This window comes from Anolis carolinensis, chromosome 6, assembly GCF_035594765.1.
Source record: "Anolis carolinensis isolate JA03-04 chromosome 6, rAnoCar3.1.pri, whole genome shotgun sequence".
Taxonomy (NCBI): Eukaryota; Metazoa; Chordata; class Lepidosauria; order Squamata; family Dactyloidae; genus Anolis; species Anolis carolinensis.
This window is the reverse complement of record NC_085846.1, coordinates 29,865,422-29,891,708: the sequence shown is the minus strand read 5'-3', so window position 1 is coordinate 29,891,708 and position 26,287 is coordinate 29,865,422. Positions and strand designations below refer to the sequence as shown.

Here is a 26,287-nt window from a genome sequence, read left to right as displayed (position 1 = left end):
AAGCCCGTGCCTTTTCCTTGAGCTGGCAGGAAGGGAGGGGACGCCACAATGTTTTGATTCTCTCTTGAGATCTCCTTGCAAAAGAAGTGAGAGCGGGGTTCTTCCTTGCTTGCTTTTGCTCCTCTCTTCCTGGTGCATTCATTGTTCAGCCTGGCTGTGTTTCAGCATTCCAGTAGTGCAGGGATTTTGCTGTTTCATGGGGACGCCTGGCCCCACGCGGCGGGTCACACACTGTTGAGGGCGCAAGCGGCAGAATTTGGTGGGGAAGGATTTGCAAAGCTTATTCATTGCTATGATAAGTGCCTAGATTTCAATGGTGACTATGTTGAGAAGTGGTATTTGAGTGTGGCTTTCAACTGCATATGGTAAATGTTTTTTCTTATACTTTGTTCATTTTTAATTCCAAAATGTAACCTACTTTGTGGATAACCCTCGTAGATATCTCTTTACTTTACATTCCCTTACTGTCTATCTCGTCTTCTTCCCCCCATAACACTACTTCAAAGACTACTTGTAAGACATAGGGTAGTCCTAAGGGGTTCCGCCATAGAAATTGATTCTAAAAAGGGCTTCATGAATAAAAAAATGTTGGGAACCACTGCTTTAGTGGATCAGTACACCCTGCATTCCACTAGATCAGAGGTCCCCAAACTAAGGCCCGTGGGCCGGATGCGGCCCTCCAAAGCCACTTACCTGGCCCCTGTCCTAAACTTTAGACTTAGGGTTGACCTAAGTCTAGCTGGTTTTTGGAGGTCTCTTTGCTTACTTATGGTCTTATGAGATTGTCTAGATGGTCTTTGAAGGTCTCTTTGCTTAGCTATGGCCTTATGAGACCATCTAGATGGCTTTTGGAGGTCACTTTCCTTACCTATAGTCCTATGAGACCATCTAGATGACCTTTGAGGGTCCCTTTCCTTAATGGTGGTTTTATGAGACTGTCTAGATGGCCTTTGAGGGTCACTTTCCTTACCGATGGTCCTATGAGACCATCTAGATGGCCTTTGAGGGTCCCTTTCCTTACCAGTGGTCTTATGAGATTGTTTAGATGGCCTTTGGAGGTCACTTTCCTTACCTATAGTCCTATGAGACTGTCTAGATGGCCTTAGAAGGTCCCTTTTCTTACCGATGGTCTTATGAGATCGTTTGTCCTAAACTTTAGACTTAGGGCTGACCTAAGTCTGAAACGACTTGAAGGCACACAAAAACAATATTTTTTTCTTTTTCTTTTTTACTATTTCGTCCTAGTCCGCCCCCCCTCCAACAGTCTGAGGGACTGTGAATCGGCCCTTCACTTAAAAAGTTTGAGGACCCCTGCACTAGATAAAAGAATAAACACTGTCACCTATACTGCCCAGGTTAATTTTTAAACATTTGGTTGGCCTCAGGCTACATTTGCTGCTGTACAATGAATTCCTCATTTGTCTCTTCTCAGATGTGTGCTTCCTCGGGTTTGGAATTCATACCGCCCTAACCACACCCAAGCTGGGAGAGGAATGCAGATTTTAAAAGCTGCTGTTCAGAAGCAACCTTGTTATTTTCCTGGCCGGGTACAGAAGGCCCCCTCCTGGCCTATTTGTTTCAAATTCCTGCTCTCCTAGCCTCTCCCTTCCAGTTTCCCCACCTAAAAGCAAGGCAAAGAGACAAAGGAGGACTTTGAAAGGAATGCTTTGCCAGGACTAAACAAAATGTGTGCTAGTAGAGGCTAGGGAGAGCCAGGCTGTTAGCCAGTAATGCCCCTCCAGAATGTGTAGTCCCCAGAAGAGTCACTGGTGAGGATGCTGTGAGTTGCAGTCCAGCAGTATCTGGAGGACCACACATTCCCACCCTCCTGCTGTAAAATATATATCTGCTGCTTCCAAATCAGAGTTTGGAAAATCTATAATTTGGATTATGACTCCAGGGTCCTTCAGTCAGCACTGTATTGTCCTAGGGGATTCTTAATTTGAAAAAGGAATGTTACAGGCACCGTTTTATTTTGAGCTCGGATAGTGTTTAAATGGCATGTCTTATGGACAAAATCTGAATCAATTTCTTTTAAGAGCTATTGTCAAACTCAGGCTAGAGGGATATTTGGCCTATTAAGAATTCATTTTTGACTCTGAAAATAATGTATGTGTGTTGCTCTGTCAAACATGTGTTGAATGAAAAGCTATAAACTGATATAATCTATATTGGTGAGGTTCTCTCCATGCGAACCCCCAAATAGGAAAAACTAAATAAAAATTACATTGATGTTATTCAGGAAAAAATGTTTTGTTCCACAGGCTGGTTCTTTTCACTACCATTACATATGCTACATTTTGTAACTGTAAAAATTAACCTTTTGTGGGAAAGGAAGCATAGATTATATATTTTACAGAGTGCCTTTATTCTCTAGATCCTCTCAGAAGCACATCTGTTGCTATTGCGGTAGAAATATGAAATGCAATTGCATGAGAGTCACAGGCACCTATTTTGATATTTCCTGTGGCAACATGTACAACTTTTTAAAAAATTAAGAATGTTGAGTCATCAAAGTTTATTCACTAAGAATGAAATTCTATGCCCCCTAAAATAGGATTACATTTCATTGAACACTGCAAGAGTAAATACACTTTAAACAGGAGTAAAAAGGAGTATGATTGTATGCTTGCTTAGCTACAAGTCCCCCAGCTCTGAAACTGCAGTCCTAAAGCATACTCCAGAATTATGAAGGGCTAAATGTGAAATCACACAGAAGAAGTAAAAGACTTCTCATGTTCTTCTTTTAATTTTTTTAAAAAAGTAATAGGAACCTGTAATCATAAAGAACTGGAGCAGAGTGCATAACATAGTCCCTACAGAATCACTGATTCCAAGCTGTCCTTGTGCTCGGATTGGGACCTGTGCATTTTTCTCTAAGGGTGAGGGGAGAGAATAGTAGAAAAAGAGGGGAAAGCACATCTTGTCATGCCAACTTTTCATTCCCTTTTTGGAGTTTCCATGCTGTTCCATTCCAATTTTTCTTTTTTTAAAATAATGTAAATTTTTCCATTAACTACATGGAACTGTTTAATAAATATCCTGTACATCAGACTGTGCAGTTGGAAGTGCTTACATTGATTAACAGATTTTAATGTTAATCTGTATCCGCATTCAGCCATCCACTGTTTTGAAAATCCAAAAAGCAAATCTTGATTTTGACATGAGTCAGCATTTTACTACACTATTGTATACAATGGGATTTGAGTATTCATGGATTTTAAAATTGATAGGGGTCCTGGTACCAAACTTCAGGAGATACCAAGGGCCCACTGTATATGCTCTCGATATAGACTTATAGTGATCCTATGAATAAAAGACTTTCAAGAGCTGTAGTCATCAGCTGCTCTGCTCATGTTTTACCAACTCAGGACTATGGCTTCCTTAATTAAATCAGTCCACTTATAGTTTGGTCCCCATCTTTGCTTACTGCCTTCAACTGTATCAAGCGTGATTGTCTTTTCCAATAACTCCTGTTGTCTCATGATATGTCCAAAGTATGACAGCCTCAATTTAGTCATCTTTGTTTCAAGAGAAAGTTCAACAATGTCAATTAGTCTGCTAAGATTAATAGGTAAATACTTACGTTTTTCATGGATCAACTGAAAAGGATCAAAAAGAGAAACATTAACATTATTGAAAACACCTTTGAAAGGAAAATATATCTGTTGAGCTTTGTTTATTGAATTGTAATTTATCTCAATCTCCCATCACTATTTGAAAACAGACATATGTGTCAAAACAAGACCTACCATTCAGCTCAAGGAGACAGCCACCTTAAGTGGCAGATGCTAAGTGGACAGGCTAATTCGATCCTGCCCTTTGCCCAAGTTTTCACTGCAATAAGCAAATCGTCTTGGGACAGTATGCAAAAAGACCTTGTAGCACCTTTGAAACTGAGAGAAAGGAGTTGGTAGCATAAACTACTTAGACTTTAGTCTACTTCACGAGATCTGAGCTTTACGCAAAGGACAAAAACAGACATAATAATTAGAAAGACAGTGAGTTTATACGGTATCATCAGTTGTGGTGCAAGTCCAACTTTTAAGTTGCATTGACAAGAATGCATACCCACTAAGACAAGCTATCCATCTTTGTCTTCATCTTTAAAAAGCATTCTGTAGACATTCATATATTTATCCATTAATTTATTGCCTTCAGACTTCTTTGAAAAGAAACATTTTGGGAAGGCCCCCTTTCCTCATTTTTCTTCTTTTCCCCCTTTTCTTTGTAATCATACTTTTGAATTGCAGCATGTTTTTCTAAAGGAAGTGGGCATTAGTCAGCTCTATCTACACAACAAGTTTCCCATTCAGACTTGTAAAGTTTTTTTTCCATAGAGGAATGGTAGAAGAAAAGGTACATTTGTAATAATGATAGATAGGCACTCAACCTTTTGCTAATGGCATCTCTATCTGTAATCTATATATATGAAAATGTAATGTTCGTTCGTGGGCAGAACTCAAAAACCACTAGATGAGCAGACATGAAATTTGGACACAATACGCCTATCAATCTAACGAGTGACCATCACTCATAAAATCTGAAAGAAAACACAACTACAAAGACTTAATAATCCAAAAAATCTAAAAGGCAATACTGTGCATACACAAAAAAGACTCCCCTGGCCCCGCCCGCCTCCTGTGCAAGGGAAAAATTCCACCAAGCAGCCGAGAAAGGAGCCACTTGAGAGAGGCAGGGAAAGGAAAGAAGGAAGGAAGGAAGGAAGGAAGGAAGGAAGGAAGGAAGGAAGGAGGTTGAGTAGGAAGGAAGGGAAAATTACATTTATCAGAACCCAGCTCTTACTCTTTTTGTTCATTACCATTAAACCACACATGGCCACAGCAATGCGTGGTCAGGTACATCTAGTACAAACTAAAATGAGATAGGGACAACCTGCGGCACTTAGCTGCCTGAGGCAAAAACACAGGACATCTCTTCCCTCCTGTTCCATATACAAAAGCTAATTAGACTGGCAGTTGAATATTTCTTCAACAATGTCTTCTGGCACCCATAAAACCACCAGGATAATTCAGAAAAGGTCCAGGACAAGCCATGTGGCACATGACTTCATGTCATGCAATATGGCTTTTGCTTCCTAGTGTCGTCTGCCTGAGGCCATTGCTTCCTTCTGTGTCATTATAGGGCTGGTCCTAAAATGCAACAGAGGCATACATTCACTAGTCCAGATAAACATATATTTATTAGGCGCCTCAATCATATCCTGGCCGTCCCCTGAAGCCTGCACTGGACTGATAGTCTTGTTGTTTTGTGCTTCTTCATTCCCTATGCCTAAAACTACCCCCAGTTTCATAATCCCAGGCCCCACCAGCTTGAAAACATCACTCGTCTTTGTGTCTTGTTGGCCTTTTATACATGAAGGGAAGTGTTTATATGTGTTGTAGCAACCAGGCAGTTTGAGTATGCCCATAAAGACTGCTGGGTCAGTGACTCACTGCTCAGGAACGTGGACTTGGATGGAGAACACATGGAGAGTGAAAGGGGGGGGGGGGGGAATGGAGAGAGAACAGGAAGAGAAGCTGTGCTGCCAAGCTGACAGGTTTGGATGGGGAGCAGCAGCAAATGCAGTGCAAAGAGACCTTTCTATTTTGTCTTCTGCAGTGCCATGAAAGGAGGTGTACCCTGCTTTCCCCAATTTTGGACCACAATGTTTCAGTGTTTATTTTAGATCATTCTGGAATCAGAAGCTGTTCCAAATCCCCTTGGGGAGATGGGGCAGGATATAAATATGTATTATTATTATTATTATTAATAATAATAATAATAATAATAATAATAATAATAATAATAAAGTACAGTACAGTAGAGTCTCACTTATCCAAGCTAAACGGGCCGGCAGAAGCTTGGATAAGCGAATATCTTGGATAATAAGGAGGGATTAAGGGAAAGCCTATTAAACATCAAATTAGGTTGCGATTTTACAAATTAAGTACCAAAACATCATGTTATACAACAAATTTGACAGAAAAAGTAGTTCAATACGCAGTAATGCTATGTCGTAATTACTGTATTTATGAATTTAGCATCAAATTATCACGATATATTGAAAACATTGACTACAAAAATGGCTTGGATAATCCAGAGGCTTGGATAAGTGAGGCTTGGATAAGTGAGACTCTACTGTAATAATAATTTTTTATTTCCCCCAACAATTTGGAGGACTTTAAACTTGCTATCTTTTAAAATAATCAAAACATACTGTGGGGTGACAGAGCTTGTGCAGATATCTAGAACACCTGTTTATTATGTGTGTTGTAAACAGGGCAGGCAAGATGGGACCTACGTGCAACCAACTGGCAGTTTGGAACTTGCCTCTTCTTGCACAATTGTTGTAAAGCCAAAAAAGGGCTGATAATGATTAGAGCTCTCCGGATATGGCTGGCTTCCAGGTACAGCTATGCCATTCTGGACAGAGGGGCAGCTTTTGTTCGAACATCATTGTGCGGTTTCCCAGGGAAGGAAGTGATTCCTGGTGTTGCTGGTCCAGCAGCATTTGAAGTTACTCAGAGAGTCAAGGAATCACCCCCGCAGGTGTTGTTGTGTAGAGAATTACAGGAGCTCTGTGCCATGGTGAGGTGGGGGATATCCTGATTCCTAACAACCGTCCTAGTCCCCCAGAGGCCATTTGCAAGTTTGTCTCAAATCTGCAAACATTACAGTAGAGTCTCACTTATCCAACACTCATTTATCCAACATTCTGGATTATCCAACACATTTCTGTAGTCAATGTTTTCAATACATCGTGATATTTTGGTGCTAAATTCGTAAACACAGTAACTACTACATAGCATAACTGTGTATTGAATTACTTTTTCTGTCAAATTTGTTGTATAACATGATGTTTTGGAGCTAAATTTGTAAAATCATAACCTCATTTGATGTTTAATAGGCTTTTCCTTAATGCCTCCTTATTATCCAACATATTCGCTTATCCAACATTCTGTTGGCCCGTTTATGTTGGATAAGTGAGACTCTACTGTATTACTAAAGCAGATGTTGGCCTAATGTATCCAGCAAGGCTTTGGAAAATGGCAGAGCAGCCAGTTTGCAAGTAAACAGCAGGAGATGTAGGGTTGGTTAGAAAAGGAACATTCAACTAGAGTGCACAATAACTACAGAATATCAGACAACCGTGTCTTTAAAATTAAATAAATGTCTCAATCTTAAGGATTATACAATAAACTATTTTTTAAAAAAATATTGTAACAATATATTACCTGATAAATTCATGTTTTAAGACATTCCTTTAGGACAATTGAAAAACTACTGTGTGACCATGAAACAGTAAAACCCCAGCCTCCCTCCTCCAGGTTTCTATTTTTTAAATTGTTAACAAACTTTAATTCCAGTCTTTGTAGCCCAAAGGACTGTTTGAGTAAAACAGGGCATGCCCATAAAATAAAGTACTTAAGTGGTTGAATTCTACTGCCATTATTAAATGCATCTATGGTCCAGCTGCATATTTGTGAAAGACAAGTAGTAGCATTGCAGAAGGTTTTTGGTGTGCTCTTCCAACTGTTTTTGCTCTGTAAATCCCATAACCTACAGTGGATTATTCCACTACCATCCCCATGGAAGTAAGCATGACTGGGAGCTGCAAAGGAAAGAGGCTTGGAGCTAAGCAGTTGTAGGGTAGAGTCACCAGGCTCTTCCCTCCACTAATCTCTTTTTAAAAATACATCCTTTGCATTTGTACACCACTATTGAGTCACCAACACATTTTTGGGAAGCAGGCACCTACTCATTATAAAATAGAGCTCTGCCCCCAAATGAGAACACATACACAAAATAAAGTTGATTTGTATCAAAGAGAGATGATCTTCTGTTTCCCCACATTATTCTCTTTGTAACTCATAAGACATTTCAATTTCTGGAATTCACAAGACCATAAATCATAATTTAAAAAAATCTCTAATATATTAATTCATGATTTTGGACATTTGGGTAATCACGTGTGAATTCTTGGTGACCTAATAATGAAGCAACAAGTCCACAGCACCTAACTGGGAATTCAAAACAGACAGGATGGAAATTTAATTTGTTCAGGAATGCTCTTTGCAAAATCATGGACCCTGGAAATTTTTGGTAGTTGCAATCCAAAAAAAAAAGGCTTTTCTCCCCAGCTCTGAGTAAAAGAGAAAAAAGTAGTTTCAAATGTGGACTTTTGAAGCATAGACAGGTGCTTTAAATAATTTGGATTTCCACAAAATATAAATTAGTTGGTTAAATCAAGATGGATTATCATGCTACGTAATCTTTCTCCTGTGTTTCATTCCAGCTTCCCTAAGTCTCTGGCTGTGACTTTCCTAACTAATTCCGCACCTTCCTCAAGCCTCTCATTTCAAATAGTACAACACTCTGAGCCATAAATCTGTCTCTCTTTCAGACCTAGTCCCAGTATGCCGTATGGCAGTGGCTATTTCCAGCATATTCCAGGAATGCCAAGCAGGGTTGCACACTATGTGCTGCTTGGGTGAAAACCTATCTCATCCTGGTTCAGATCTGCCCTCCCGTCACCCACACAAGTCAACCTGCATGGTTTCTTTTTGCACGCAGTCACACTACCATCCTTGGCTCTGAGGTCTGTGGGGAGGGGAACAAGGCACTGAATTATCGGGGAAAAGAACTTGGCTTAGTTGTGACCTGAGATGTATACCAGTGTCCAGACTGTACCACTACAAAGTGCAGACAAGGCTATCACGTGATATGCATTAATTGATTGATTGGCTATATTTATATCTAACCTTTCCTCTAGTGAGTGATGCTTTCTCAAAATACTCTGTTACTGGTCTCCAGGAAATAAAGGGTTTCAAAAGAGAAACCCAGCACAAAGCTGATAAATTAACAGTGATCAAGAGGTTCCAACTAATTCTCTGTCTTGAATTATGATTATGATTTTTATAAAATGACAGTTTCTAATGAATTTATCAGCACCATGATGTTCATTGGTGCCTTTTTGTAAATTGTCACTATGAATGTATCATATATGTAAGCTTTAGCATAATAATTACTGTCTCCATTGCCACATTGCATTCTTCCCCACTTTCTACTTTCTTCTTGTATGTATACATCTGTATGCATCTGTGTATCTGTACCTGCTAAGTCAGATTAAGACTCCAGGCATCTGACTGCGTGAATCATGGCCCTCAAGAGCTTAGGGTATTATATGTGTTTGTGTATGTGTGTGTGTAGAGAGAGAAATAATTTTGTAGCATTATGCAAACTCTTTGTTGGTTTAGGTATGTTGAAGAGAAATATGAAGCACTGACAAATATGTGACAGGTAATGCTATAGGTAGATATTCTCAGTCTCATTGGCATCTGTCCAGTCAAATGCTTTTCAGGGCCTGTCCTCTTCGATTGGCTTTGGGTGAGTGCCATAATGAGGTATATACACAAGGGGGCACTCCTAGATATTTAGTATTTCTGAATGCACATGCCACAACTACTTTAGAGCCACTGCATTATACTCAAGCCCCTATGGTAATGGAAAAAGAGGTGGATGGTGAGTGAGAGAGCTCTTATCAATGTGGCTTTTTAAAACCATTTTATTTATTTTCTCCAAATCTTGGCAACTGCAAAATCCAGTTTTATCAGATCAGGTCTGTCCAATGTGACTTAACACTCTAGCATAGCACTCTGGCCAGGAACTGAAGTGGGAAGGAGGTTATCAAAGTGAAGTCTTTTGCTGTTCACAATTCATGGGACCGGTACCCGCAGTTTCACCTCCAACAACATATCTCCTCTCTATGAATTTTCTAGATCAGTGGTTCTCAACCTGGGGTCCCCCAGATGTTTTTGGCTTACAACTCTCAGAAACCCCAGCTAGTTTACCAGCTGTTAGAATTTCTGGGTGTTGAAGGCCAAAAACATCTGGGGACCCCAGGTTGAGAACCACTGTTCTAGATCATCTTGGTGATTCTGTGGTATGCTTCTCCTTGAAATTACAATAAAGTTGCCCTGGAGGACCTAGCAAATTCCTAGTGAGGATAGCTCTTTAGGAATTTTCTAGGTCCTCCAGGGTGACTCTAGAACTTGCAGTGGAAATTTTAATAGGGTTGGCTATCATCCATGGGTTCTATAGATATGGGTGTCATACTGTATATCTGGAAAATAAAAAATTAAAATAAGAAAACCTGTGGTGTAGTGAGACCACAATACTTCATGAGGTATATGTGATGTAGGCCTCTTTTTCAAATTATGGGATAAGAGAGCGAAATAATCTTCCCAAAATGTTCATTATAGAAGAAGTAGGGCTTATATTAACTTCCCTGAATATTTAGATAAACCCATGGTAATGCGCCTAAGAATATACAAATCAACACACGGTAAAAGGAAAAATTTTAAGAACCCGCTTCTCTAGTAATAGCAAAAATTAGAAAAACATAGAAGCCCATTTGGTGTCAATGTTGCCATAATTCTGGCACCACACCAAAATGTGTCTGTTCATTAAAGCCTTTGGCGCCTAGTTATACACAGACCATCAAATGCACATAGTTTATTTAATTTAAACTATTTTGAACAGTTTTAATCTGTTTTAAAATCAAGACTTCTTGGCTAGATAAAAACTTCTGCAACCCTCAAGAAATGGTATAGCATTAAGGGTCTCACTATTTCAATCTTCTGTCTTTCAGGATGAAGTGAAACTGCCAACCAAGCTAAGCATTAGTAAGTCTTTGAAAGAGATGGAAAAAGAAGGAGCAGGTGAAGAGTTGCCAGCAGGCGAAGAACACCCAGAGGAGGAACATATTGAACTTTCTTCAGATGAAGAGGTAGAGGTAGAAGAGATTATCGAGGAATCACGAGCAGAACGCATAAAGCGTAGTGGTATGAGAAAAGTGGATGACTTCAAAAAGGCATTCTCCAAAGATAAGATGGAGAAGACCAAACTGAAGACCAGAGAGAACCTGGAGAAGACAAAACTGAAGACCAGAGAGAACCTGGAGAAGACCAAGCAGAATCTGGAGAAGACTCGGCACAATCTAGAGAAGAGGATGAACAAGCTGGGCACCAAGATTGTCACTACTGAACGCAGGGAGAAGATGAAGACTTCTCGGGAGAAGCTGAAGAAGTCCTTCACACCAGATCATGTGGTCTATGCACGCTCCAAGACAGCTGTCTACAAAGTACCACCTTTCACTTTCCATGTCAAGAAGATCCGGGAAGGAGAGGTAGAAGTGAAAGCCACTGAGATGGTAGAAGTTGGTGGGGATGAAACAGAGAATGCTGATCTTCTGAGAGGTGAAAGCCCTGAGATGAGCACACTCCTGCAAATTACGGAAGAGGCAGACACCATGCTGGCAGACAAAAGTGACAGTGAGTGAGGCAGGCAGCATCAGAAGAATGTCAAGAGCTGAACATGTAATCTTTCACGTTTCCTCTTTTTGGCCTCACATGGGCACACGCATGCACATACACAAATACATACATACACACACACAATCTTTCTCTATAGATAAATCTTACAACCCCCTTCCCTGCAATATAGTACCAAGGCGCAATTTTGTATATTTCTGTTTCATTATACCAAACATGGGACTTCATAGCAATCCATCAAACACCATTCCTGCTATTGAACGCTTGCTTTGCCAGCTTGCTGTGGCAAATCCCCACCCCATTCCTCACCTGAGGATGCTTTCGACAACACAATCTATTTGTATATCCAAGGGGCATGCTGCCTTTTACCTGTTTCTCCTTGGTGTCAAGAATGCTTCCTGGGGACCAGAAAGCAGTTTGGACAGACAGAAAGAAGAACAAAACCATGGAAACAAAGGAAGAAAAATCGGCTAAATTACTGAATTGCTGAATTGAGAGGTGGGCAGGGACAGAACTGGGAAATAGTTGTGCGGAAAGAGGATGTGATGTCATATGATATTGCAAGACAGCATGTCTGTGCAATTTCCAAGAGATCATTTGGATGCAGTCATGTTTGATGAGCCTTGTGTTAATGCACACAGAAGGCCAAAAGCTGCCACTCTGTACCTGAAAGGAAAGGAGAAGAGACATCTAAGTGGAGTGCCCTCAAAGCTATGCATGCTCTTAGCTGAACCTCTTTGTGAGCTTCATTGTAATATGATTCTCATTGCTTCAGTGTGTATTGCTCACAGGGAGAGTGAAGAGGGTGCAAAGGACTGTTGTGCAAGTGCATTAAGCTGAGAAAGAGTGAGAGGTGTCACAAAAACAGAGAGAGCTATGATAGCATTTTGAGTACAAGTAATAAAATTTTATCAAAGAAGAACAAAGGAGAAAACTCTTGTCCAGTCCATGGGGCTTGTCTGGACTGGATCCTGAGCACTACAGCACTGTTGTATACAGTAATGCTTAGGGTCCAGATCATACTCTGCATTCCTGTTCACCTGCTATAATGATTTTGAATAGCCAAATTATTTTGTGCTTTCTAGTAGGGTAACATTTGGACCCCTTTAGCAGTGTTTGCTAAATACGCTACTTAGTAAGAGAAGTAGGAGCTGAAGGGGCTATGGTGCAGAAGTTCACAGACAAAACAGCTTCGTTGTGGAGAAGCATCAATGCATTCTCAACAACCACTCTCCACTACGTACTTATACAGCTACCTCTTTTTTATCTTCCAATTCCAATGGGAATTTTTCCAAGCATACCAAAGAGTTATCCTTTCTTAGTGTTGGATGCATGCAACTGTCCTTCTCTGCCTAGTGTAACAGAACACCCCCCTCCTTCAGGATTTGGAAATGTTATTTTTATGGACTATAACTCTAGGAATCTTGCAGTCATCATGATCATTGAGCACTGTAGCCTAAAAAAGTTTTCCTAGGTCTGCCCTCTTCCCACAATCTTCTGCTGGGATTCCTTCAGGCTTCTCTCGCAGACTCGGCCATTTCATGCCTTCCACTTCCTCTACCAAACCCTGTACAAGGGCTGCCTTTTCTAGCAACTGGGTTGGCTGAGCTACTGACAATCCAGTGGGGAGATGTGTGTCTATGTGTGCAAATACCAGAGTGTTCTTACTTGACCAAGAAGTATGCAAGTAAATAGTTTGCAAGGGGCTGTCCCCACCACACTATAGACTTTTCCTGCAAGCTTTTCTATTCTTATTATAGATCTTAAGTTACAGAAGGACAGAAAGCTCCCAGTAAACAAGATATACTAGGCCAGTAAGGCCATGCCTTATGGAGAGAGTAAGTGTGCCCAAGTTTGGGGGTGTGGAATGTGCCAAGCAGCTGCATTGTTCCTTTTATAAGACTGCATCCTGGTGAGCAGCATGACTAATAAACTTTCTTTTCTAAAAGAACAGGTGTGAAGCGTTTTGAAGAGAAGCATCACGAAGGCTACTTTGTCAGTTGCAGTTTAGGGACACTTAGGGGCCAAACCATTATGTTTTACTGCCTGAGATCGATAACTCAAGCCTAAGGTCAAAGTGCAAAGTATCCAGAGCCAGCAAAGTTATTTTGGGCTACAAGGCTCACGTTCTGACAAGTGTCTTTTCCCCATAACTGGTGATAAAGAAAAATGAAATAAAATGCCGTAATAAGTAAGCTAATGAAACAACAGTTTCCTGCCCTTTTGTGACACTTGAGAGGTGCTGCTTGAGATGGATGTCTCACTATTCCTAAAGTCAGGTCCAACTGTATGCATATGAATGAAGACATAATTGTCAGCTTGTCTGTTTAATTGTTCACATGGTTTTTCTCCATCATCCAGCAATGGAAATTTTGCTCAAGTAAATCAAACCCTCCCATTTTTTTACCACCTAGAGCAGTGGCTCTCAATCTGTGGCTCCCGGGTGTTTTGGCCTATAACTCCTAGAAATCCCAGCCAGTTTACCAGCTGTTAAGATTTCTAGGAGTTGAAGGCCAAAACATCGGGGGGCCCACAGGTTGAGAACCACTGCCCTAGAGAAAGAAGACAACCAGTAGGAAGAAGCAGGTGCCTACAAAGTGGAAGCAAGTACTGAGCAAAAAGTCATTCCCATTTCCTCTTGAAGTTCCTGTTTGTGCACCTGGACAGAATAGCAGGCAGGTTTAGGCCCAGAGCAAGCAAGTACATAAAGCTAGCAACCTTTACCATGCCTGCTGGCTCACTTTCTTGCATTGGGCTGAATGGAGATGAAGGCTGGATTCATTGAGCACAGTTCCCATCACCAGGACATCACTTGCAGCCACAGCACAAGTAACAGGTGGGAGAAAAAGAGGCGTGTGGTACCTTTGATCCATTTTTACAAGGCTAAGGAGGAAGGGTATGAAGTAGTGGCCAGAAGTGAGTATGGACTATCCATATGTGGAGGGATCCAAAGGTTTCTCTTCCTTTGTAGCTTCTGGTGCAGGCCAAACAATGTACAAAAGGTGCTCTTTTATTGTTTGATATAATCTCCAGTACAACTATCAGCATCTTTTCCCTCTAAATTAAACTGCTGTTAAACATGCCTTTAAAAAGTATACTTTGATCTTCAACCAGTCAGATTAGAAAGAGAGACCATAAGGAGCAATTATAGTTCTCCTGGCCAAAATCTGAAAGTGTGGCTTCCATTTGTTCCTCGAGGTGGCAGTAGCTCCCCTGTACAAATAGCATTAAAATTAAACAGGGAGGGACCCGAATGGTTTGGGGTTGTTGCTGTAGTTTACCCTGACCTGTAATTATTTTTTACCCAGGTGGGCCACATTGTGACAGAACTGGGGAATGGTCATACATGACACTTTTTCATACTGTCTTTGATTCACAACTGGAAGGAGTATGCATTGCCTCTTGTTCAAAGACCTTGAGTTACACACTGTCCTACATTCGGCCATTCTAATGGCAATTTTAGTTAGCACTAACCCAAATAAACCTTAATTAGAGTCTGCTAAGGATCAAAACAGTGAAGACTGTTTGGGACATACAAAGTGAGAGTAGAGAAACTTAGAGGAGTAGGACGTGGCTGCTAGGCTAAAACACTGAACAGGAGCGTTCCTGCTAGAAAGCGAAAATACATTGTGCTGTATATTCTGCTTGTATGTTTACAATGCCTACCCTGGTTTTTAATTCCAAGCATATCAGGGGCCTTTCAAAATCCATTCCACTATACAAATGATAAAAAATGCAATAACGGTCTACAAAAATGAAAAATCAATGGAAAGACGTACAGGAATAGCATGGATTTAAAAGCTGGGAAACAAACAAATTACCAAAGCTATTTGATTTTTTTTTTTTGCTTGATGCCTAAAGCTATCAGCTAAGATGAAACTTTGTCATATGCTGGATAAATGGGACAGGGTTGAGGAATTATTTTTCTATCAAAGGCAACACTGATTTGGAGTAAAGCTGTTGAGAATTTTTGCACTCAAAAATTCCATCAGAAAAACTCCACCACCTTTTTCACCCTTTTGCAAAAACAAAAATACACAACATATTTGGGGGTATGGGGTTTTGTTTTAGTACAATACCGTCTTTTAAAATGACAGTTTTAGTGCTAAACTAAGTCATGGGAAATTCTTACTCCAAAAGTCTGAGAATGCCATTGTAAACAATCATTGTAAAAAGTGCAGCAAATCATGTAATCTTGCCCAGTAGGGAGGAAACCTTTTCTATTTTTGTTTCTGAGAATGAAATGACAATTTACATCGTATTCCCAAGTAATTTGTCTACCATTTTCTGGCACTGGGAAGGACCATGATGGTGACGCTGCAAGGGTATTTGAACATGCCCCTCCCATCCAAATTCTTCCCTCCAGAAAATCTTCATTCGGCCCTCAAAGTTCTAGCAGAACTGCAGAAATTTACATTTACTTAAGCAGTTAGAAATGCAGTTAAGTATCCAAAGTAAAGGAATAAAATTGCCAAGAGAACATGCAAAGCAAATATAAGGACTCTACCTGTCAACAATGCACAGTGTCTTTTTGCAATGCTAGAAATTAGGGCACCAAAAAAAGAGAGAATTTCACACTAGTTGTCACGTCAATAGACAAGATTTTATCAGCCAATATGGGCAAAGAGCAAGGATACAAAGAGATGGAGGGGATGAAGACACTGAAGCTAGACTAGAGGAAGCTGCCTTTTATCAAGTCACATCAATAATCCACCTAGTTTGCAATCAGAGGTAGACAACCTTCACTATGTTGTTAGATTGTAACATCCATCAGTCCTAAACAGCATGAGCAATAGTGAGGTTTCATGGGTGCTATGATCATGTGACAGTTGGAAGGTGACAAGTTCCTGGGTGTGGATTTCTACCTCCCTTATAGGGTTGTTGTGCAAATGGAGTCAGGTATAGGGGAATAAAAATCAGGATATTTGATTTTAGTACTCATCTTGTTTTGACTCATTGCGCCTTTTGTCTCAAATCAGCTACCTGAGGTAGCTACAAATTCTCCCTCTTGTTTAATGCACTCACGTCTCACAGAAAATCACCAATTACTAATTCCCTGCTGCACCCAGTTATCAAGAGATTTTTAGGAAACAATCTATTCCTCAACTATAAATATATTTTTCTGAGACTTCTGTGGAAGAAATGACATGACCTAGTATTCCAGAGATGATCTTTTCCTATCCTTCAGTGTCCCCCAAGATTTAGAATCCAGATTATGAAAGAATTGGATGAGATATTTCTTTGGAACTTTTACAGTAGTTTATATTCTGAGCCTGGATACACATTTGCAAGTACATTTGGCCTCAAAAAGACCTCCAAAGGAAGATTAGATCTCGAAAAGGTCTCTGCCCAAACTATAATGCTCAGTGCACCTTAGCCTGTGACCTTAATGGCTATGATGATTCTGGGGGTTGTAGTCTCAAAAGTAAACTTTTCAAACTTCATCAAAGCTGTCTATTTTTATAAGTAAATCTGGAGGCAGCATGATCTATTTTGCATTGGCATTGTTCCGTACATTTCCCAACTATCTTCCAAAAAGAAAACTCTTCATCCTTAGTATGCAAGCCACTTCCTTATCTCAGTGGGGTTTTCTCTGATGTCACCAGCTACCCAGGCTGATGCAAATTGCTAAAGAACCAGGGAGGTTTGGGAGGTTGGGATATCCCACACTAGAGCCACCCACACGTCAAGACCATCTGAGTCAGAAGCAGAAGCAAGATGAACTGCGATGACTTTTGAAGGATTGACACATACTGATACCAGCAAGGACTTTGCTGGAGCTAAGGAAAGAGAGAAATAAACAAAAAATGTATCTGTGGTAAGTACAGGAGAACCTCTGAAAAATCAGTCAGATGTTTAGTCTACAGAGTGGCTGCTGATGAGACCAAAGGCCTATCTAGTCCAGCAATGTGTGTTCAAAGTGACCCAGTGGTTCTCAATCTGGGATCCTCAGATGTTTTTGGTCTACAACTCCCAGAAATCCCAGCCAGTTTATCAGCTGTTAGGATTTCTGAGAGTTGAAGGCCAAAAACATCTGGGGACCCCAGGTTGGGAACCACTGGTCTATGGGAAGCCCACAAGGAGAACATAACCAGGATAACACACCTTACATGTGCCCCAGCAACTAGTATTCAGGGGAATACTGCCTCTGATAGTAAAGAGAATAGTCACCAAGACTGCTGATACCATGAGTTTGCCTAATTTCCTTTTTGAAGCTGAATGTTGCTACATCTTATGGCAGGAAGTTCCATATGAGATGAACTTCCTTTTGGGAGTCCTGAATTTCCCATCTCCAGCTTTCAGTTTAAAATTCCATTTATATTTCCTGGAATGTAAAAGTCACTGTAAAAGGAGTGGTCGGGTCAGGACAATGGCAGAGCCAAAAATCCAAGACTTTGGGATGTCCTGAATCATGTCACAGGAAGGGCCCTGGTGATATTACAAGGGATAGCCCCTGATTCTATCATTAAGAATGACGTATTAGATATCAACCACAACAGGATATGCCACTCAAATCCAAAACACCAAGTCTAATGAAAGATAAAAAGACACATGACACATGCCCCCTTTTCAAGGCTGTGCTTTCACTCTGAGATTCCTTTCCCTCACACTAGATAAGAGAGAACAATATTACATGACAGAATATTTTAGATGACTTGTGAAATATTCAGAATCCTCTAGTTAAAATGACCACTAGCCAAATTTACTAGGGGATTCTCAGAATTTCAGGAACACAAACAAAAATCCCATAAATTTTCTGAACTCTGCAAAGTATTACCAGAAAAAGTCCAAGTAAAAGCAAAAAGGTAAACATCTCAACATTGTTGATGGAGAGTTTCTATGCAAAACATTGCAATACACCAGACATACCTAAGTAATCCAGCCACAACTGTCTTCAGACAATGCTGCTTTATACCGTATATTTATTTAACTAGTACCAGCAAATACCAATTCTGGCCGCAATCAGTAAAGCCTGTAAAACCACTAACAAGGCTTGAGAGGAATCTCACTTAGAATAGCTCATAAAAAAGGATGAGACCTGTAAAACAAAACATTGCAGTGAGTATGTTCTTTTTCAAGGTATCAGACAGGCATTCTTTCTTCCAACTTACCTTTTCCCATCTCACTCCTCAACAGCAAGCATCTTGCAAATCTTGGAAATTCTTGATTCTGAGTTTCATAAGTCTCTCCCCACCAATAGTTTTTCATATTTCTGTAAACACTAGGTTTCACTAAAGTTTGCTAATGTCCCTCCCTATCTTCTGCATGAGAAAACTATTATTTGGTGCTATAAAATGAGTTTGCAATGATCAGATAGAGATCATAAGAATTACGTCTCGCCTTACATTGCAAAGAAGTATATTGCTTAACTGGAAAGCTGGTTACATAAAATCATCAATAAATAGTGTGCAAGATCGTTTTAAAAAAATTGCTGCTGGTTAAAAGATGTGTCCTCATTCCACCACACCTATTTGCAACAGAGTGGCTGTATTTTTGGAACTAGCAAAAATCCTATTTGTGCAGCTTTCAAACATGAAAACACAATAACAGAGAAGACTTCACTTGTTGAACCTCTGAATGTACTACTCTAATAGGGTCCAGAATAGGGTCATTTTTATCATGTCAGAAGCTAATTGAGAACATACTGCAAGTTGCTTCTGGTGTGAGAGATTTGGCTGTCTATAAAGACGTTGCCCAGGGGATGCCCGGATGTGTAACCACCCTGCTGGGAGGCTTCTCTCATGTCCCCACATTGGAAGCTAGGGCTGAAAGACGGGAGATCACTCCATCTTGTGGATTCGAACCGCCAACCATCAGGTCAGCAATTCAGCTGGCACAAAGGTTTAACCCATTGCACCATCGCTAACCTTCATGTGGAAGGGGGAGGACATCCTAAGTGATACTCAGCACTAAGCTCACAAGCAAAGATAAGTAACGTGGGCTTAAATATGTAATTGGATTGCAATTCCCATCATCCTGACATATCCAATGGTGTGGGTGATGGGAGGTACAATCCAATGACATATTTGGATTAGAAGTTGTCAAACCATGCTGTCAGTCACTGCACCATTCTGGTGTCAGAGATGACACTTTATATGTTTGTTCTTCAGTGCCATAACGTCGTTGTGCCTGTGTTTCATAGCTCACAGAGCAGACAACTGACAAAGCAGCAGCTGGTTTTATGCTTGCAACAAACCCGGATCCATTTTGTCCTAAGTATCAGGTCCAAACTTCCCAGAAATTATTGTAGTATTGGTGACCAGATCTCATGCTGTTCATATATTCTGTGTTAAATAACACTTAACAAAGTTCCTAGCAACTGGAGTTTATACACAAGTGTGTGTGTGTATGTGTAAGAGACAGACATGAATCTAAGCAAGACAGTAATTTCAAGCAGATGTTTCTTAATTTGCCATAGTACAGTAATTAATAATACAGAATTACAAGAGGAAAAACTAATACATCAACTGTGATACATCAAATATTAAATACAATTTTACATTAACATATTAAAATGTGTTTTGCCGTTAATTGTCATCAAGTTGGAGATCTCCAAGAACTCCATTTATTAGCAGCCTTGCTGAAGTCTTGCAAACTCAGGGTTGATTGAATTAAGAAAAACCTTCAAGTACTGTCTTTCCCTTTTAAGGGGTGAGAACCGAGGGCCCTTCCACACAGCCATATAACCCAGAATATCAAGACAGATAATCCACAATATCTGTTTTGAACTGGATTATCTGAGTCCACACTGCCATATAATCCACTTCAATGTGGATTTTATACAGCTGTGTGGAAGGGGCCTAAGATCCAAGGCACCATATTAGACCTTATTTTGACAGCAGGTGCCAAACAAATCTGCAGACTTTGCTGCAACTGTTTGATTTCAGTCCCTCCATGGAGAAGATAAACCTACAAATCAAGTGGATGCCCCAAGACAGAGACCAACAAGGAAATTATTAATTCTTTCTACAGATCTTTTCTTCAAGGAAGCAGAACATGACAAGTTTCTTAATACCATACCATCTCTATTGGAAACACATTATTTAGCAGGGGAATACTTCTAAAATGATTTTCAAGTAATACTGAAGGCAGTACAGTATGTTTAACTGTCACTTGAACTCTTCCTATTTTATGAATGATTATCTCAAAGCGAAATACAGTGATACCTTGAGTTTAATTCATTCTGTGACCAAGTTCTTAATTCAAATCACTCTTACCTCAAAGTGATTTTCCCCATTAAAATGTTATTAAACTGTTCCGGCCCTTTGTGAAACTACACCTCCAAGGATTGCATAGCCTTGAGCCATTGCAGTTCAAGTGGGGTGAACTGCAGAAAGGGAGCCCTGGGGGTCATCTCATTCAACCCCATCATCAGAGCACAATATCATAAATCCAATTGGTTCAATAGGTCTCCTCTAGGTTGGCCTCTCCCTTGCATTCAGCCCTTAAGGTTCCCTTAATTGTGGGTTTCTGCCCTGCATCAAGGCTGGACTAGGTGGCCCCTAGTAGTCCTTCCCACCTGAATAAATATTTTCTCCTTCTGTGAGCCAGGACTTTCTAAATCCCATTGTGTTGATAACAGCCCAGTTGGGTCCCTTAGGCACCAGCCACGGCATAAATCCCATTGCATATTTATTTTCCTTTATGTGTTTTACTTTTCTTAACACTGTAGAATTCATGCAATTTTGGCCCCATTTTGTCTGCCATGTCTCAATGCTATAGAATCCTGGGAACTGTAGTTTGCTTAGGCTCCCACGCTCTTATACAGAAAAGGATAATGACCTTGTGAAACTCCAACTCCAAGGATTCCATAGCCTTGAGCCATTACAGTTCTGAATCCCACTGTGTTGGGCACCAGCCGTGACAGGACGCCGACCACCCTCCAAAAAACGCTCATGACCATGATGATTGGCCATAGATGTACATGTTCTTGAAAGACAAAACAGGACAAGTGTCTACTATAAGTATGTCAATAGGCAGAAAAAAGATGGACTACTAGCCTACCACAATAAACCTAAACCTTCCAGTCTGCAGTATCCCATTGCCAGTGCCACTAGCAATTTTCAAAAATTTAAATAATATGCTGCACAGACAGGCACTAAAGAAAAGTCACCTTGGTGATTTCCTGACAGTAATAATACTTTTTGCTGGAAACAGTACTTGTAGGTAGAGATGGCAACTAGAGGAAATAAGCCTCTTTACTAGAAATGACAGTGTACTTCGGACAAGAGAGAGTAGAAGACAGAAATAAATGTCACTGGTAGAGAGCCCTATTCATTGCTTTGTGCTTAATCTTAACCATCGCATCCCCATGCTTACTTGAACATTATTAAGGTCCCTTCACACTACACATTTACAATATTATAAGTCCACTTTGACTGTGTGCTATGGAATCCTGGGATCTGTAGTATGGTGAAGCATTGTTGAATACTGCTCTCTGAACTACAAATCCCAGATTTCATAGTATGTTGTCAAGGCAGTTAAAGTGAAATCGTGGTATTTTAACTACTGTATATAGTGTGATAGGGCCCTCCCTCTACACATACACAGTAATGCACATTAAGGACTGAGTTAGGCTTACTTACATTATTATCTATTGTATTGTTTAATGTGTTATGATGTGTTGTTCTTTTATATTTTGTTATATTGTATTGTTCTGGGCATGGCCCCATGTAAGCCGCCCCGAGTCCCCGTTGGGGAGATGGTGGCGGGGTATAAATTAAGTTTTATTATTATTATTATTATTATTATTATTATTATTATTATTATTATTATTACTTCTTATGGGTGATACTACCACCTCTTACTGACTTACTGTCTCTCACCTTGGCATTGTAGGAAGGAGGATGTGGCCTTCCTGAATTACTCAAAGAAAGGCAGAGCAAATAAAATAGAAATCCCATTAATTCCCTTTCTCTGGATAATGGGGTTGGGACACCCTGAGAGAATAAGCAAGCAAAATGGGAAAGGCTGTAGTTCTGCGGCCCTTGAAAATGTTTTTCATGCAGGACGGTTGGATCCCTTTGAACCCCTTAGCCTTCCAAGATCTACCCAAATTCTCTGCACTGTGACCAAGAGAGAGAGAATACAAGAGAAAGGAGGAAGTTGTCACTTTTGTCTCCTCAGGGCAGAAGTGAGTGAGAGATGGCTTGCAAGATTCGGTGTTAGTTTCTTGCTCTCCTTGCTCTGGAAGACTTCCCATTTTATTTCCTTCTCGGCTGGGGAGAACTGAGTTTGCTGCTTGGCCCAATCCCTGTTACCATGTCACCCAGAAGAAATGTCACTACATAAAAGAGAAGTTGCTCTTGGCAAAAAGAACTGCCTCTACCATTTCACTGCTCCTCCAATGGCAAAGACAGAATGAATAGCAGAGCTGAAATTAAGATGTCCCAAAGCAGTGATTCCCAAAGTTTTTTGGTCTTGGAACCATTTAGAAGATGTTTTCCCCCACGAAACTGTGCAAATTATTTGCTAAGTATAGTTTTGTGCCTATACATATATATTAGCATATATATTTTTATTGCGTCTTCTTATTGGGATAGTCCGAAGTGGCCGTCCAACCTAAGCCATGCTGACTCCTTGCCCTTTCCTGTAGGCTCAGGCAAAAGCAAACTATTGCATCACCTCCTAGCTCACGTTCTTCTTATTTTATTCACTTCTGCATTTATTTTATTTACTTTAGTTTTATCCCACCTTTCTCCTGATATAGCAACTCAAGGTGGGTTGCAATAAATATGACCAAATCAAATTAAAACAATATTAATACGTTAATAAATATACCATAGTCTCTCACTTATCCAACATAAACGGGTCGGTAGAACGTTGGATAAGCAAAAATGTTGGATAATGAGGAGGGATTGAGGAAAAGCCTATTAAACATCAAATGATGTTATGATTTTACAAAATAAGCACCAAAACATCATGTTTTACAACAAATTGACAGAAAAAGCAGTTCAATACATGGTAATGTTATGTAGTAATTACAGTATTTACAAATTTAGCACCAAAACATAGCAATGTATTGAAAACATTGACTACGAAAACATTAAATACTAAAAGGCAGACTGTGTTGGATAATACAGAATGTTGGATAAGTGAAGGTTGGATAAGCAAGACCCTACTGTATATCAAAGCCTTATAAAACCATTGCACATCAAAATATTAAAATGTATTAAAATGCCACATCGGCCCCACAATCCCAATTACACCATCCCTCGCCATCTGCCCAGTTCATAAATGGCAAAGGAACATGTTCACTTGTTTACGAAAGGCTATTAAGGATGGAGCCTTCCTGTAGAATTAATGCAGGTTGGCACCAATTCACCTGTCATGCTTCAATGCTGTGGAATCCTGGGATTTGTATGTCTGGAAGATAAATCCTATGTATGAGTAATATCTTAGGGAGCTGGGGATGGAGAAAAAAAGATTAAAAGGAAACATGATAGCTATGTTTAAAAGAATGTCATATTGAAGAGGTAACAAGATTACTTTCTGATGCTAGAGACTAGGGCACAGCAGAAAAAGAGAAGCCACCTAAACATTAGGTAGAGCTTCCTGATGGAGAGAACTAATCATTAGTGGAATATGCTGCCTTAGAGACTCCTTCTCTGGAGGTTTTAAACAGAGGTTGGATAGCCATCTGTTAGAGTGCTTTGATTGCATGTTCCTGCATGGAAGCCTAGGGTTGGACTGGATGGCCCTTTTCCAACTATGATTCTATATTTAATAAAGGCAACTCAATCTCAACAGGATGGAACCAAGGCACATGCTTCTAATTACTGTATTTCAATATTAATAAAATGACACATATCTGGCATCTACCAATCCTCATGGGTTTCGGTTAAATGAGGGTCTATATGTGTTTAAATGGTTTCATGTTTTTATCAAGGTTGTATTTTAATTGTGTTAGGAACGTAACAATAATTATCAACATTTCTAAGCCGAAGCGCCGGCGTTGTCTGTAGACACCTCCAAGGTCATGTAGCCAGCATGACTGCATGGAGCACCCCCGCCAGAGCAGTACCTATTGATCTACTCACATCTGCATGTTTTTGAACCGCTCCCGGGATTTGAACCTGGGACCTTTTGGTCCGCAAGTTCAGCAGCTCAGCGCTTTAACACACTGTGCCACCAGGGGCCCCCATATTATAGGTATATATATGCAAATGTGAGTAGATCAATAGGTACCACTCTGGCGGAAAGGTAACGGCGCTCCATACAGTCATGCTGGCCGCATGACCTGGAGATGTCGTATGGATAATGCCTGCTCTTCCGCTTAGAAATGGAGATGAGCACCAACCCCCAGAGTCGGTCAAGACTGGACTTAACATCAGGGGAAACTTTTACCTTTTATATTAAAGGTATATTATACAGTATACTCTAGATACTATGTTATATATAATCTATGTACTATATTATATAGCAACAATGATTAATTAACAATAATATTGATAATAATTATAATATACAGTAGAGTCTCACTTATCCAACACTCGCTTAGCCAATGTTCTGGATTATCCAACGCATTTTTGTAGTCAATGTTTTCAATATATCCTGATATTTTGGTGCTAAATTCGTAAATACAGTAATTACTACATAGCATTACTATGTATTGAACTATTTTTTCTGTAAAATTTGTTGTATAACATGATGTTTTGGTGCTTAATTTGTAAAATCATAACCTAATTTAAAGTTTAATAGGATTTTCCTTAATCTCTCCTTATTATCCAAGATATTCGCTTATCCAATGTTCTGCCAGCCCGTTTACGTTGGATAAGTGAGACTCTACTGTATTACATATCGGATAATATCTTATATTCTATATACTATATTATATAGTAACAATAATTAATTGACAATAATATCAATAATAAATGATTATACTATATTGCATATATTATATATTATATTCTATATCATGGATGGGCAAACTTTGGCCCGCCAGGTGTTTTGGACTTCAACTCCCCCACCATTTCTTTTTTTTTTTTTTGTATATGATCTTTATTCAAAGTTTTATATATAGAAAAATGAAAAAAAAGAAACATCTATATATGTATCTTGAAAAGAAAATAGTGTTTTTCCATCGAAAGTGGGAGAACATTTATTTTTGTTAGAAAGTAGGAAAAGAGAGTAGAGAGGAGATAAAAAAATAAAAGATAAAATAAAATTAAAGCTAATTAAAAAAAAAAGGAAAAATGTTGACTTCCATCTTCCTTTGACTGGTTCTACAAAAAAAAATTCTGATAGTCAATCAAAACCATATCCCCTTTGTCCTTATCCGATTCTAAGATTGAATTTATTCAGCAGATGGGATTAAATTTTATTTGTTTAAAATAGTCCTTTACCAGGTCCCAGTTGGTTTCTTTCTTAGGCAAGCCTTGACTTGAAGATAACCAGTAAGTAAGCCTATCCATGTTCATCACATCCAAGACTTTAATCAGCCATTCCTCCTTATTTGGGGTCTCTTTTTGTCTCCACCTCCTAGCATAAGTTATTCTCGCCGCAATAACCAGATAGTTGAACAGGATCTCTTTATCTTTGTCATATTCTATATCTAACATTCCGAGTAGAAAATATTCAGGTTCTCTTCTAATCTTTATCTTCAAAATTGATTGTATTACTTCATTTACCTCTTTCCAGAATTGTTGGGCTCTCGGGCATGTCCACCATAAGTGAAAAAACGTGCCTGTTTGATGCTCACACTTCCAACATTTATCTGAGGAATTTTTATAACATTTTGAAATTTTATAGGGGGTTATATACCATCTATATTGCATCTTTAACCAGTTCTCGCGCATATCATACGCATAAGTATACCTGAGGCCCTGGTTCCATACCTTCTCCCAACTTTTTAATTGAATTGGATGACCCACATTTTGGGCCCATTTTACCATGCACTCCTTTGTCTGCTCTGTTTCCGTGCCCCACTCTAATAATTTTTTATATAGTTT

At 39.7% G+C, this 26,287-nt stretch overlaps 1 protein-coding gene across 1 annotated transcript in view; it reads left to right on the top strand.

Moving 5' to 3' along the window:
• The window catches only part of cavin1 (caveolae associated protein 1), a 33,709-nt gene extending 17,439 nt beyond the window's left edge, over positions 1 to 16,270 (top strand). The window contains exon 2 of the mRNA XM_003222477.4: positions 10,655 to 16,270. Within this exon, the coding sequence (XP_003222525.1) occupies positions 10,655 to 11,344 (690 nt within the window). The 3' untranslated portion in view covers positions 11,345 to 16,270. The remainder of the gene's footprint in view (positions 1 to 10,654) is intronic.
• The last annotated feature ends 10,017 nt before the right edge of the window (positions 16,271 to 26,287 follow it).